Source organism: Balaenoptera physalus (assembly GCF_965194825.1).
Source record: "Balaenoptera physalus genome assembly, chromosome: 18".
NCBI classification, from domain to species: Eukaryota; Metazoa; Chordata; class Mammalia; order Artiodactyla; family Balaenopteridae; genus Balaenoptera; species Balaenoptera physalus.
In genome coordinates, this window is record NC_138899.1 from 65,143,764 (window position 1) to 65,159,782 (window position 16,019).

Consider the following 16,019-nt stretch of genomic DNA (forward strand, 5'->3'; position numbering starts at 1 on the left):
AGAAGTGGAATTGCTAGATCATATGGTAGTTCTATTTTCAATATCTTGAGGAAACTTCATATTGTTTTTCATAGTGACTGCATCAGTTTATATTCCCACCAACAGTGCACAAGGGTTCCCTATTCTCTGCATCCTTATCAGCATTCGTTATCTCATCTGTTTGACGATAGCCTTTGTAACGAACAAGAGGTGATATCTCATTGTGGTTTTGATTTGCATTTCCCAATGATAGTGATGTTAAACACCTTTTCCTGTACCTGTTGGCCATTCGTATATTTTCTTTGAAAAAATGCTTATTCAGGTCCTTTGCCCATTTTGTTTGGGTTGTTTTTTGTTTGTTTTTGCTATTAGGTTGTGTGAGTTCTTTATATATTTTTTGATATTAACCCCATATCAGATATGTAATTTGCAGATATCTTCTCCCATTCCATAAGTTGTCTCTTCATTTTGTTGATCATTTCTTTTGCTGTGTAGAAGCTTTTTATTTGATCTAGTCTCACTTGTTTATTTTTTTATATTGTTGTTTGTGCTTTAGATGACATATTCAAAAAATTACTACCAAGACCCATGTCAAGGAGCTTTTTTACTATGTTTCTTCTAGGAGTTTTATAGTTTCAGGTTTAAGTCTTTAATCCACTTCAAGTTAATATTTGTGAGTGGTGTAAAATAGGGGCCTAGTTTCATTCTTTTCCAAGTGAATATCCAATTTTCCCAGCACCATTTATTGAAGAGACTGTCTTTTCTCCATTGAGTATTCTTGGCTTCTTTGTCAAATACTAGTTGACCATATATGCATGGATTTATTTCTGGGATCTCCATTTTGTTCCATTGGTCTACGTGTGTCTATTTTTATGCCATACCATAAAAACACACAGTTTTGATTACTATACCTTTGAAATATAGCTCAAATCAGGTATTGTGATGCCTCCAGCTTTGTTCTTCTTTCTCAGGATTACTTTTGCTATTTGGGGGTCTTTTATGATTCCAAACCCATTTTAGGGTAATTTTTTCTGTTTCTGTAAAAAATGTCATTGTAATTTTGATTGTGATTGCACTAAGTCTGTAGATCACTTTGGGTAGTATGGACATGTTTACAATATTAATTCTCCCAAACTAGGAACACAGGATATTTTTCCATTTATTTGTGTTTTCTTCAGTGTCTTATAGTGTTCAGTGTACAGATCTTTCACCTCCTTGGCTAAATTTATTCCTAAGTATTTTGTTGTTTATAGTGCCATTGTAAATGGAACTGCTTTTTTTTGGGGGGGGGGAAGAAACACTTGTATTTCTCAGATAAACAGTTTACATGGATAATATTTTTGCACAGTTCATTATTACTACTGACACATGTATTAATCAGCTTGCCATATGTTGGCACAGCTGTGGTGGATTTGTCCAAATCTCTACAGATTTTTCTTTCTCTGCTCAGAGATATTTTTCTTTTTTTTTTTTTTCACACTGTATTTTATTTTTACAAGAGATAAACTGACACCAAGCATTGTAAATGGATGACCACAACAAAAGCAACAGTGATTGCAGTTACCAAACACGAAACACACTCATACTATGTCATAAATATTGACATTCAGTCCAGTCATCCTCCACTGTAACAGGTCCTTTACTTTGCAGTGAAAATTGATTTGTATATTTTTTGCGTGAGTCCTTGTGGGGTTTCTTTTTATTATTCAAACAGAAAGTCACAAAAATTATAATCATCCTCATCAGTTCACTCAGTCCCATGTAATTATTTTTTTTTCATTTTGATCTTCTGTTAGCACTTTTATGAATTCATCAGTTTTCCATTAGAGTTCTGAAAATGCTTATTCATTCAGTTCAGCAGTACAGTCAGTTACCAGAAACCTGTACTTGTCAGTCTTTTCCATGAATTCCTTGAAGATGAAACCCTTTTATAGGAACATTTTTGCGAAGGCATCAGAGTACACCCAGAACTGTCTGTAAATGACAAAAGACTTAAAAATGACCATGGTTAAAGATTTGATGAAAGTTCATAATAATGCAATTCACAAGGAAATTTAGTTATTTCTGAGATATACATTTTAAAGTAATAACTAGAATTATGACTTATAACATTATACCAGAACATATAAGATTTTTAGAAATTTCATGTAATGTCTGAAACATTTATATTAACATATTTCCATACAAATAACCCAATGAAAGTTTAGTATTAGTTGTTTTGTTTGTTTTTTTATACTGCAGGTTCTTATTAGTCATCAATTTTATACACATCAGTGTATACATGCCAATCCCAATCGCCCAATTCAGCACACCACCATCCCCACCCCACTGCGGTTTTCCCCCCTTGGTGTCCATATATTTGTTCTCTATATCTGTGTCTCAACTTCTGCCCTGCAAACCGGTTCACCTGTACCATTTTTCTAGGTTCCACATACATGTGTTAATATGCGATATTTGTTTTTCTCTGACTTACTTCACTCTGTATGACAGTCTCTAGATCCATCCACGTCTCAACAAATGACTCAATTTCGTTCCTTTTTATGGCTGAGTAATATTCCATTGTATATATGTACCACAACTTCTTTATCCATTCGTCTGTCGATGGGCATTTAGGTTGCTTCCATGACCTGGCTATTGTAAATAGTGCTGCAATGAACATTGGGGTGCACGTGTCTTTTTGAATTATGGTTTTCTCTGGGTATATGCCCAGTAGTGGGATTGCTGGATCATATGGTAATTCTATTTTTAGTTTTTTAAGGAACCTCCATACTGTTCTCCATAGTGGCTGTATCAATTTACATTCCCACCAACAGTGCAAGAGGGTTCCCTTTTCTCCACACCCTCTCCAGCATTTGTTGTTTGTAGATTTTCTGATGATGCCCATTCTAACTGGTGTGAGGTGATACCTCATTGTACTTTTGATTTGCATTTCTCTAATAATTAGTGATGTTGAGCAGCTTTTCATGTGCTTCTTGGCCATCTGTATGTCTTCTTTAGAGAAATGTCTATTTAGGTCTTCTGACCATTTTTGGATTGGGTTGTTTGTTTCTTTAATATTGGATTTTTTCAAAAATCCTGGATTTTTGTTTCTTTAATATTGAGCTGCATGAGCTGTTTATATATTTTGGAGATTAATCCTTTGTCCATTGATTCACTTGCGAATATTTTCTCCCATTCTGAGGGTTGTCTTTTCGTCTTGTTTATGGTTTCCTTTGCTGTGCAAAAGCTTTGAAGTGTCATTAGGTCCCATTTGTTTATTTTTGTTTTTATTTCCATTACTCTACGAGGTGGATCAAAAAAGATCTTGCTGTGATTTATGTCAGAGTGTTCTTCCTTTGTTTTCCTCTAAGAGTTTTATAGTTTCAGGTCTTAACATTTAGGTCTTTAAGCCATTTTGAGTTTATTTTTGTGTATGGTGTTAGGGAGTGTTCTAATTTCATTCTTTTACATGTAGCTGTCCAGTTTTCCCAGCACCACTTATTGAAGAGACTGTCTTTTCTCCATTGTATATCCTTGCCTCCTTTGTCATAGATTAGTTGACCATAGGTGCATGGGTTTATCTCTGGGCTTTCTATCTTGTTCCATTGATCTATGTTTCTGTTTTTGTGCCAGTACCATATTGTCTTGATTACTGTAGCTTTGTAGTATACTCTGAAGTCAGGGAGTCTGATTCCTCCAGCTCCGTTTATTTCACTCAAGACTGCTTTGGCTATTTGGGGTCTTTTGTGTCTCCATACAAATTTTAAGATGATTTGTTCTAGTTCCATAAAAAATGCCATGGGTAATTTGATAGGGATTGCATTGAATCTGTAGATTGCTCTGGGTAGTATAGTCATTTTCACAATATTGATTCTCCCAATCCAAGAACATGGTATGTCTCTCCATCTGTTGGTATCATTAATTTCTTTCATCAGTGTCTTATAGTTTCCTGCATACAGGTCTTTTGTTTCCCTAGGTAGGTTTATTCCTAGATATTTTATTCTTTGTGTTGCAATGGTAAATGGGAGTGTTTGCTTAATTTCTCTTTCAGATTTTTCATCATTAGTGTATAGGAATGCAAGAGATTTCTGTGCATTAATTTTGTATCCTGCAACTTTACCAAATTCATTGATTAGCTCTAGTAGTTTTCTGGTGGCATCTTTAGGATTTTCTATGTATAGTATCATGTCATCAGCAAACAGTGACAGTTTTACTTCTTCTTTTCCAATTTGTATTCCTTTTCTTTTTCTTCTCTGATTGCCATGGCTAGGACTTCCAAAACTATGTTGAATAATAGTGGTGAGAGTGGACATCCTTGTCTCGTTCCTGATCTTAGATGAAATGCTTTCAGTTTTTCACCATTGAGAATGATGTTTGCTGTGGGTTTGTTGTATATGACCTTTATTATGTTGAGGTAGGTTCCCTCTATGCTCACTTTCTGGAGAGTTTTTATCATAAATGGGTGTTGAATTTTGTCAAAAGCTTTTTCTGCATCTATTGAGATGATCATATGGTTTTTATTCTTCAATTTGTTAATATGGTGTATCACATTGATTGATTTGCGTATATTGAAGAATCCTTGCATCCGTGGGATAAATCCCACTTGATCATGGTGTATGATCCTTTTAATGTGTTGTTGGATTCCGTTTGCTAGTATTTTGTTGAGGATTTTTGCATCCATATTCATCAGTGATATTGGTCTGTAATTTTCTTTTTTTGTAGTATCTTTGTCTGGTTTTGGTATCAGGGAGATGGTGGCCTCATAGAATGAGTTTGGGAGTGTTCCTTCCTCTGCAATTTTTTGGAAGAGTTTGAGAAGGATGGGTGTTAGCTCTTCTCTAAATGTTTGATAAAATTCACCTGTGAAGCCATCTGGTCCTGGACTTTTGTTTGTTGGAAGATTTTTAATCACAGTTTCAATTTCATTACTTGTGATTGGTCTGTTCATATTTTCTGTTTCTTCCTGGTTCAGTCTTGGAAGGTTATACCTTTCTAAGAATTTGTCCATTTCTTCCAGGTTGTCCATTTTATTGGCATAGAGTTGCTTGTAGTAGTCTCTTAGGATGCTGTGTATTTCTGCAGTGTCTGTTGTAACTTCTCCTTTTTCATTTCTAGTTTTATTGATTTGAGTCTTCTCCCTCTTTTTCTTGATGAGTCTGGCTAATGGTTTATCAATTTTGTTTATCTTCTCAAAGAACCAGCTTTTAGTTTGATCTTTGCTATTGTTTTCTTTGTTTCTATTTCATTTATTTCTGCTCTGATCTTTATGATTTCTTTCCTTCTGCTAACTTTGGGTTTTGTTTGTTCTTCTTTCTCTAGTTCCTTTAGGTGTAAGGTTAGATTGTTTACTTGAGATTTTTCTTGTTTCTTGAGGTAGGCTGGTATAGCTATAAACTTCCCTCTTAGAACTGCTTTTACTGCATCCCATAAGTTTTGGATCATTGTGTTTTCATTGTCATTTGTCTCTAGGTATTTTTTGATTTCCTCTTTGACTTCTTTAGTGATCTCTTGGTTATTTAGTAACGTATTGTTTAGCCTCCATGTGTTTGTCTTTTTTACGTTTTTTTCCCTGTAATTCATTTCTAATCTCATAGCATTGTGGTCAGAAAAGATGCTTGATATGATTTCAATTTTCTTAAATTTACTGAGGCTTGATTTGTGACCCAAGATGTGATCTATCCTGGAGAATGTTCCCTGCGCACTTGAGAAGAAAGTGTAATCTGCTGTTTTTGGATGGAATGTCCTATAAATATCAATTAAATCTATCTGGTCTGTTGTGTCATTTAAAGCTTCTGTTTCCTTATTTATTTTCTGTTTGGATGATCTGTCCGTTGGTGTAAGTGAGGTGTTAAAGTCCCCCACTATTATTGTGTTACTGTCAATTTCCTCTTTTATAGCTGTTAGCAGTTGCCTTATGTATTGAGGTGCTCCTATGTTGGGTGCATATATATTTTATAATTGTTATATCTTCTTCTTGGATTGATCCCTTGATCATTATGTAGTGTCCTTCCTTGTCTCTTGTAACATTCTTTATTTTAAAGTCCATTTTATCTGATATGAGTATAGCTAATCTAGCTTTCTTTTGATTTCCATTTGCATGGAATATCTTTTTCCATCCCCTCACTTTGTCTGTATGTGCCCCTAGGTCTAAAGTGGGTCTCTTGTAGACAGCATATATATGGGTCTTGTTTTTGTATCCATTCAGCAAGCCTGTGTCTTTTGGTTGGAGCATTTAATCCATTCATGTTCAAGGTAATTATCGATATGTATGTTCCTATGACCATTTTCTTAATTGTTTTGGGTTTGTTTTTGTAGATCCTTTTCTTCTTTTGTGTTTCCCACTTAGAGAAGTTCCTTTAGCATTTGTTGTGGAGCTGGTTTGGTGGTGCTGCATTCTCTTAGCTTTTGCTTGTCTGTAAAGCTTTTGATTTCTCCATCAAATCTGAATGAGATCCTTTCTGGGTAGAGTAATCTTAGTTGTAGGTTCTTCCCTTTCATCACTTTAAGTATATCATGCCACTCCCTTCTGGCTTGTAGAGTTTCTGCTGAGAAATCAGCTCTTAACCTTATGGGAGTTCCCTTGTATGTTGTCATTTTTCCCTTGCTGCTTTCAGTAATTTTTCTTTGTCTTTAATTTTTGCCAATTTGATTACTATGTGTCTCGGACTGTTTCTCCTTGGGTTTATTCTGTATGGGACTCACTGCGCTTCCTGGACTTGGGTGGCTATTTCCTTTCCCATGTTAGGGACGTTTTCAACTATAATCTCTTGAAATATTTTCTCTGGTCCTTTCTCTCTCTTCTCTCCTTCTGGGACCCCTACAATGCGAATGTTGTGTTTAATGTTGTCCCAGAGGTCTCTTAGGCTGTCTTCATTTCTTTTCATTCTTTTTTCTTTATTCTGTTCCGCAGCAGTGAATTCCACCATTCTGTCTTCCAGGTCACTTATCCGTTCTTCTGTCTCAGTTATTCTGCTATTGATTCCTTCTAGTATAGTTTTCATTTCAGTTACTGTATTGTTCATCTCTGTTTGTTTGTTCTTTAATTCTTCTAGGTCTTTGTTAAACATTTCTTGCATCTTCTTGATCTTTGCCTCCATTCTTTTTCCGAGGTCCTGGATCATCTTCACTATCACTATTCTGAATTCTTTTTCTGGAAGGTTGCCTATCTCCACTTCATTTAGCTGTTTTTCTGGGGTTTTATCTTGTTCCTTCATCTGGTACATAGCCCTCTGCCTTTTCATCTTGTCTATCTTTCTGTGAATGTGTTTTTTGTTCCACAGGCTGCAGGATTGTAGTTCTTGTTTCTGCTCTCTGCCCTCTGGTGGATGAGGCTATCTAAGAGGCTTGATGGGAGGGACTGGTGGTGGGTAGAGCTGACTGTTCCTCTGGTGGGCAGAGCTCAGTAAAACTTTAATCTACTTGACTGTTGATGGGTGGGTCTGGGTTTCCTCCCTGTTGGTTGTTTGGCCTGAGGCAACCCAACACTGGAACCTACCTGGGTTCTTTGCTGGGGCTAATGACAGACTCTGGGAGGGCTCATGCCAAGGAGTACTTCCCAGAACTTCTGCTGTCAGTGTCCTTGTCCCCACGGTGAGCCACAGCCCCCACCCCTGCCTCTGCAGGAGACCCTCCAACACTAGCAGGTAGGTCTGGTTCAGTCTCCCCTGGAGTCACTGCTCCTTCCCCTGGGTCCCGATGCACACACTACTTTGTGTGTGCCCTCCAAGAGTGGAGTCTCTGTTTCCCCCAGTCCTGTCAAAGTCCTGCAATCAATTCCCACTAGGCTTCAGAGTCTGATTCTCTAGGAATTCCTCCTCCTGTTGCCAGACCCCCAGGTTGGGAAGCCTGACGTGGGGCTCAGAACCTTCACTCCAGTGGGTGGACTTCTGTGGTATAAGTGTTCTCCAGTCTGTGAGTCACCCACCCAGCAGTTATGGGATTTGATTTTACTGTGGTTGCGCCCCTCCTACTGTCTCATTGTGGCTTCTTCTTTGTCTTTGGATGTGGGGTATCTTTTTTGGTGAGTTCCAGTGTCTTCCTGTTGATGATTGTCCAGCAGCTAGTTGTGATTCTGGTGTTCTTGCAAGAGGGAGTGAGAGCACGTCCTTCTACTCCGCCATCTTGGTTCCTCTCCCCTGGAATTGCTTTCTTAACTTCTCTTTCAGAAAATTCATTGTTAGTGTATAGAAATGCACATGATATTGATTTTGTATTCTGCAACTTCACTGTATTCATTTATTCTAATAGTTTTTTAGTGGAGTCTTTAGGGTTTTCTTTTTATTGAGGTCTAATTGGCATATCACATTATATTTGTTTCAGGTGTACAACCTAATGATTCAATATTTGTATATATTGCAAAATGATCATAATGAGTCTAGTTAATATTCATCACCATAGTTGGAAAATTTTTTTTCTTCTGATGAGAACTTTTAAGATCTACTCTCTTAGCAACTTTCGTATATGCAGTACAGTATTATTAACTATAGTCACCATGCTGTACATTACATCCCTAGGACTTATTTTATAACTAGAATTTTATAAGTGGGCCCACTTTACCCATTTCACTGACCCCCCCCCCGCCCCCGCAACTAGCCTCTGGCAATTAATACCCTGTTCTCTGTATCGATGCACTCATTTTGTTTTCTTTTTTGGTATTTGTTTTTTAGATTCCACATATAACTGAGATCATATGGTATTTGTCTTTCTCTGTCTGACTTGTTCCACTTAGCATAATGCCCTTGAGGTCTATCCATGTTGTCAAAAATGGCAAGATTTCCTTCTTTTTATGGCTGAGTAATATTCCACTGTGTGTATATGTGTGTGTGTGTGTATGTACACACCACATCTTCTTTATTCATCTGTTGATGGACACTTAGGTTGCTTCTTTGTCTTGGCTATTGTAAATAATGCCACAATGAACAATGAGGGTGAAGATATCTTTTTGAGTTAGAGTCTTTAAGTTTTTGAGGAAGCTCCATATTATTTTCCATAGTGACTGTACCAATTTACATTCCCAACAGTGCACAAAAGTTCCCTTTTTTCCATATCTTCCCCAACACTGTTATTTCTTGTCTGTTTGACAATAGCCATTTTAACAGGTGTGAGATGCTATATCATTGTGGTTTTAATTTGCATTTCCAATGTTGAGCACCATTTCGTGTACCTGTTGGCCATCAGCATGTCTTCTTTAGAAAAATGTCTGTTTAGATTCTCTGACTGCTATTTAATTGGATTTTTTTTTTTTTTGCCATTGAGTGTGTGAGTTCTTTATATATTTTGGATAATTTTTTTTTTTTTTTGCAGTTTGGTTTGTTTAATAACTTACAAAATGGGTCATCAGGGGAGCAGCCATAAAGTTTACACCATATTCTGCTGGGAAAATAGTAGGACCAACTCCTTACTCTGCCCAGGAGAAGGGAGTGTGAGGTCACCAAGGACCCTAAGGGAGGTGGGCAAGGGCCTGGGGACGAGGGGGTCTGGAGAAGCCTGGCTCATGCTCAGAAGACCACAGTGGGAGGAGGAAAGTCTGGATCAGAGGTGGGTGGCACCACTGGTGCTCAAAATTGTGTGGTTTGCAGAATTTCTTCTATTGAATATTAGTCTTCTTTCTCATTTGTAGATCAAAAAATTTAGTAGGGAGATTGAGACACATCATCTTGTCAAATCATTGCTTTCTACTTCCTAAACTCCAAACACGTTTTCTGCTGCCCATTTCCTTCCCTAACCCATTATCTGACCTGAATTTTCTATTATTCTAAGTACACCACAGTAGGCTGCAAAGTTCCTACTATTTTCATTTTCACCACCTACTCCTTCCCGTGCATCAGTCACAACTCCGTTGCTCTTGCCAACTTCTATGTCTTCCTCCTCTCAAAGTCACATTCATCCTCTTATTTTACTATTTCAAATCCTGTATGTTCCGTGAGTCCAAATATTCCCAGCCCAAGAGACTCTTTCCATCTCCTTCACACCCTTCACACTTTGTGACGCCTACCGTGTATGGTCACATCTGCCTATAGTGGTCCTCAAGCTTGACTGCAACTAGAGTCACATTGATAGTTTAAAAAAAAAAGATGGGGGCCTAAACACAGAGAATCTGATTTAATAGGTCTAGAAGGGGCTACATGGATCAGTACATTTTGTTTTGTTTTATTGGAGTATAATTGCTTCACAATGGTGTGTTAGTTTCTGCTGTATAACATAGTGAATCAGCTATACATATACATATATCCCCATATCTCCTCCCTCTTGCGTCTCCGTCCTACCCTCCCTATCCCATCCCTCTAGGTGGACACAAAGCACCAAGCTGATCTCCCTGTGCCATGCGGCTGCTTCCCACTAGCTATCTGTTTTACATTTGGTAGTGTATATATGTCCGTGCCACTCTCTCACTTCGTCCCAGCTTACCCTTCCCCCTCCCCGTGTCCTCAAGTCCATTCTCTAGGACTACAGCCATACCACCCTGAATGCACCCGATCTTGTCTGGATAATTAACTCTGTATCAGATATATGATTTGCAAATATTTTCTCCCATTTGGTATATTGCATTTTCACTTTGTTGATCGTTTCCTTTGCTGTGCAGAAGATTTTAGTTTGACATATTCTCACTTTTTTATTTTTGCTTTTGGTGTCAAATCCAAATCATCGTCATCAAGACCAATCTCAAGGAGCTTACTGTTTTTTCCTAGGAGTTTTATGGTTTCAAGTTTTACATTCAGGTTTTTAATCCATTTTGAGTTCATTTTTGTGTATGGGATAAGTTAGTGGTTCAATTTCATTCTTTTGCAAGTGGCTGTCCAGGTTTCCCATTATCTTTTATTGAAGAGACTGTCGTTTCCCGCATTGTATACACTTGGCTCCTTTGTCATAAATTAATTCACCATATATGCATGGGTTTATTTCTGGACTCTCTATTCCGTTCCATTGATTGATGTGTCTCTTTTTATGCCAATAGCATACTATTTTGATTACTATAAGTTTGTAATATAGTTTGAAATCAGGAGGCATAATGCTTCTTTGTTCTTATTTCTCAAGATTATCTGCTTTGGCTATTCAGGGTCTTCTGTGGTTCCATACAAATTTTGGGATTGTTCTATTTCTGTGATAAATGTCATTGGAATTTTGATAGGGATTGCATTGAATCTGTAGATTGCTTTGGTTAGTATGGACATTTTCATAATATTCTTCCAATCCAGGACAGAATATCTTTCCATGTATTTGTGTATTCTTAATTTTTTCATCAGTGTCTTATAGTTTTCAGTGTACAGCTCTTTCACCTCCTTGGTTAAATTTATTCCTAGGTATTTTATGCTTTTTGATGCAATTGTAAATTGGATTTTTTTAAACATCTTTATTGGAGTGTAATTGCTTTACAATGTTGTGTTAGTTTCTGCTGTATAACAAAGTGAATCAGCTATATGTATACATATATCCCCATATCCCCTCCCTCTTGAGTCTCCATCCCACCTTCCCTATCCCACCCCTCTAGGTGGTCACAAAGCACTGAACTGATCTCCCTGTGCTATACGGCTGCTACCCACTAGCTATCTGTTTTACATTTAGTAGTGTATATATGTCCATGCCACTCTCTCACTTTTTCCCAGCTTACCCTTCCCCCTCCCTGTGTCCTCAAGCCCATTCTCTATGTCTTTATTCCTATCCTGCCCCTAGGTTCTTCAGAACCATTTTTTTTTTTTTAGATTCCATATATATGTGTTAGCATACAGTATTTGTTTTTCTCTTTCTGACTTACTTCACTCTGTATGACAGACTCTGGGTCCATCCACCTCACTACAAATAACTCAATTTCATTTCTTTTTATGGCTGAGTGATATTCCATTGTATATATGTGCCACATCTTCTTTATCCATTCATCTCTCGATGGACATTTGGGTTGCTTCCATGTCCTGGCTATTGTAAATAGTGCTGCAATGAACATTGTGGTACATGACTCTTTTTGAATGAATCATTAGAGAAATGCAAATCAAAACTACAATGAGGTATCACCTCACACCAGGCAGAATGGCCATCATCAAAAAATCTACAAACAATAAATGCTACAGGGGGTGTGGAGAAAAGGGAACCCTCTTGCAGTGTTGGTGGGAATGTAAATTGAGACAGCCACTATGGAGAACAGTATGGAGGTTCCTTAACAAACTAAAAATAGAACTACCATATGACCCAGCAGTCCCACTACTGGGCATACACCCTGAGAAAACCATAATTCAAAAAGAGTCATGTTAAACCATTCTTGCATCCCTGGAATAAATCCCAGTTGATCATGCTGTTGACCACTTTTAACGTCCTGAATTTGATTTGCTAATATTTTGTTGAGGAATTATCCATCTATGTTCATCAGGGCTATTGGCCTGCAATTTTCTTTTCTTCTGGTGCTCTTGCCTGGTTTTGGCGTCAGGGTTATGCTGGCCTCATAAAATGAGTTTGGAAGTGTTCCCTCCCCTTCTATTTTTCTGGAAGAGTTTAAGAAGGATTGGCATTAGTTATTCCTTAAATATTTGTTAGAATTCACCAGTGAAGCCCTCTGATCCTAGACTTTTGTTTGTTGGGAGGCTTTTGATGACTAATTCAATCTCCTTACTAGTAATCAGTCTGTTCAAATTTTTTCTCTTTGTTCATGATTCAGTCTTGGTAGATTTTAGGTTTCAAAGGAATTTATCCATTTCTTCTAGGTTGTCCAATTTGTATATAATTTTTCTTAGTAGTCTCTGTGTTTCTGGGATATCCATTTTAGCATCTATTCTTCATTTCTGACTTTGAGTCTACTCTTTTTTTTCTTGATGAGTCTAGCTAAAGGTTGTCAATTTTATTTATCTTTTAAAAAACCAGCTCTTAGTTTCATTGATCTCTTCTATTATCTTTTCAGTCTCTATTTCCTTTATTACTGCTCTGATCTTTGTTATTCCCTTCTTTCTGTTAAATTTGGGCTCAGTGTCTTCTTCCCTTTCTAGTTCTTTGAGATGTAAAGAAGGTTGTTTGAGATGTTTGTCACTATAAACTGCCCTCTTAACTGCCTTTGCTAAATCCCATGGGTTTTGATACGCTGTGCTTTCATTTGTTTCAGGATATTTTTTATTTTGCTTTTGATTTCTTCTTAGAACCATTGGTTTTTTATGAGTATGTTATTTAATCCCCACATATTTGTGAATTTTTCAGCTTTCCTCCTGGTATTGATTTCTAGTTTCATACCATTGTAGTTGGAAAAGATACCTGGTATGATTTCAGCTTTCTTAAATTTGCTAAGATGTGGTTTGTGACCTGTCATGTGATGTATTCTGGAGAATGTTTTGTGTGCACTTGAGATGAATGTGTATTCTGCTGCTGTTCGATGGAATATTCTGTATGTGTCTGTAGGTGCATTTGTTCAAAAGCATCACTCACATCCATTATTTCCTTCTTGACTTTCTACTACTATTGCATTGCTGTCTGTTTTTCCCTTCAGGTCTGTTAATAATTGTTCAATATTTTTAGATGCTCTAATATTGGGTGCGTATATGTTTACAATTAATATATCTGATGAATTGCCCCTTTATCATTGTATAATGACTTTGTCTTGTGTTACAGTTTTTGATTTAACATCTATTTTGTCTGATATAAATATAACCACCCCTGCTTTCTTTTGGTTTCTATTTGCTTGAAATATCTTTTTCCATCCCTTCACATTCTGTTTGTGAATATCCATAATGCTTAAGTGAGTCTCTTGTAGGCAGCATATAGTTAGGTCTTATTTTTAATCCATTCAGCCCATCTGTGTCTTTTAATTGGAAAATTTAGCCCATTTACATTAATTATTGATAGCTAAGGACTTACTGTTGCCAGTAGGTTAATTGCTTTCTGATAGTTTTGTCATTCCTTAGTTCCTCTTGCTGTCTTTCTTTTTGAGTTGATGATTTTTTGTAGTAGTTTGCTTTTCTCTTTGTCATTGTATATCTGTTATCTAGTTTTGGTCTGTGGTTATTACCATGAGGCTTTCATAATATGTTATAACCATCTATGATAACTTCAATTACATAAGAAAGTTCTACCCAATTACCTGCTCCCCTCAGATTTATGTTGATGTCCCAATTTATATATTTTTATATAATTATACTTATATATTATACATTTATGTATTATATTTATAAATACTATATTAACATAATATTACAGCTATAGTTATTTTCAACACTGTTGTCTTTAACCTATATGCTAGATTTCAAAGTGATTTACACACCACCATTGAAGTATTAGAGTTTTTTGAATTTGACTATATATATTCACCTTTACCAGTAAATTTTATATTTCAGTATGTTTTCATGCTACTAATTTGTTTCAGTTTGAAGAACTTCCTTTAGCACTTCTTGTAGGGCAGGTCTAGTGGTGATTAAATTCCTTCATGCTTTTGTTGGGTAAGATATCCTTGGATGAGTTTTGTTGTTTATGTGCTTTGAATGTATCATCCCACTGTCTCCTGGCCTGTAAGGTTTCTGCTGAGAAATGTAAAGCCTTATCAGAATTCCCTGTATGTGATTTTCTTTCTGACTTTGATTTCTAAGAGATTGATTATAATGTGTCTCAGTGAGGATCTCTTTGGGTGGGATCTCTAAGCTTCCCATACCTGGATGGCTCTATCTCTCCCCAGATTTGGGAAGTTTTCAGCCAATATTTCTTTGAATAAGATTTCTGTCCCTTTATCCCTTCTCCTCTGGGACTCCCAAAGTGAGGACATTGTTTCTTTTGATCATGTCCCACATAGTTCATGTATGCTTTCTTCACTCTTTTTCATTCTAATTTCAAAAATGGGACTCTTGCTTAAGCTGCTGTTAATCATTTCAGTCAGCTACTTTTAGGATCTGCTCATGGAACTGTGGCAAGGAATATTTCTCTTTTGAAATTCCTTAATTCAGTGATACTTAAATTCTGATGATCCTTTGTTGATATAAAAATCAGTCTACCTCGTGTTTTACAGCCAATGGCAGGGTAACTCATAAATCATACTGAAAAATAAATATTCAGGGAACATTCAGAAGTTATACAAAGAGAAAGCTTTGCATTTGGGCAAGATATGTTTGTTTGTTCTTTTTCTGAGTCGTCTTTTCAGTTTTACAGATTCTGTCATTTTATCTGTCAGCCTCAGCTCCTAATCCTGAGGTCTATGACCTTGATTTTCTCTCCTGTTCCTTCTTAAATGGATAGCTTTTTAATATATATCAGATCAGTAGTCTGATTGTGTCCTAGCAGTTCTAGGTGTTCACAGTCCCTCCATTTAGTATCTTCTGTGATGCTTGCCACATTTTCCCAAGAGCTGATACTGATGTTAAACAAAGCTGGTCCCTGAGGCAGCCCCTCAAATACTTCTTGACTTAAAACTTTTTCATTGTTAGATATTGCTACTGCTCTCCAGTAATACTAAAGTCCTCATTTTTTTTCCATCAAAGCCACATAATAACTGTTGGTATTTATGATTTATATATGTATATTTATACATATATAAGCACCTTAAAATTCCCTTGATCATAAGCGATCTTAGAAGATATGTATTTTTATCTCACATGTATTTATTCAGTATGAATTTGAGTGCCTGTTATGTGCAAATATGAGTATTTTTTAAAATACTTATATAAGTACAGGTGCTAGAGGTCAATCGACCCAGCTCGGTACCTTACAGCACCAAGTAAAAATTTTACAGTTATAGCCAGTTCCTTTAAATATGTAAGTGTACTTCGGTGCAGAATGTTTCTTGTTTGTTGTGGTGATATGTAAGCTCAGGTGCAACTGAGAAAGACAGAGGCTTAAAAAAAAATAGAGGCTTAATAACAATAGATGCTTACTTCTCTCTCCTATGTATGGCAGCCCACAGTCCTCAGGGATCCAAGCTTCTTTTCATTCTGTCCTCCACCCTCTGGTTCAGAATGGCTGCCAGGTGGAATAGCAAATATTAGTAGTCTTAAAAAAGATAAATAACTTTATTAAAAAATAAGAACTTCTGTTCATCAAAAGACACCAAAAAAGAGAGTAAGATGGCAAGCCACAGACTGGATAATGATATTTACAATACATACATC

At 36.7% G+C, this 16,019-nt stretch overlaps 2 protein-coding genes across 15 annotated transcripts in view; one reads left to right on the plus strand and one right to left on the minus strand.

Moving 5' to 3' along the window:
* The window catches only part of FAM124A (family with sequence similarity 124 member A), a 169,929-nt gene that overhangs the window by 67,647 nt on the left and 86,263 nt on the right, over positions 1-16,019 (plus strand). The gene's annotated exons all lie outside the window — the stretch shown is intronic.
* LOC309647299 (uncharacterized protein) overlaps positions 1-16,019 on the minus strand; it is a 110,955-nt gene that overhangs the window by 21,345 nt on the left and 73,591 nt on the right. For 4 of the 6 annotated variants that reach the window (XR_014255915.1, XR_014255916.1, XR_014255917.1 and 1 more), the window contains one exon: positions 13,387-15,870. Coding sequence is in view for 1 of the 6 variants with exons in the window: in XM_082434541.1 (XP_082290667.1) it covers positions 15,795-15,870 (76 nt within the window). In the remaining 5 variants the exon portion in view is untranslated. Of the gene's footprint in view, positions 1-13,386; positions 15,871-16,019 lie in introns of those variants that run through there. The other 2 variants (XR_014255914.1, XM_082434541.1) reach the window with 1 other exon arrangement.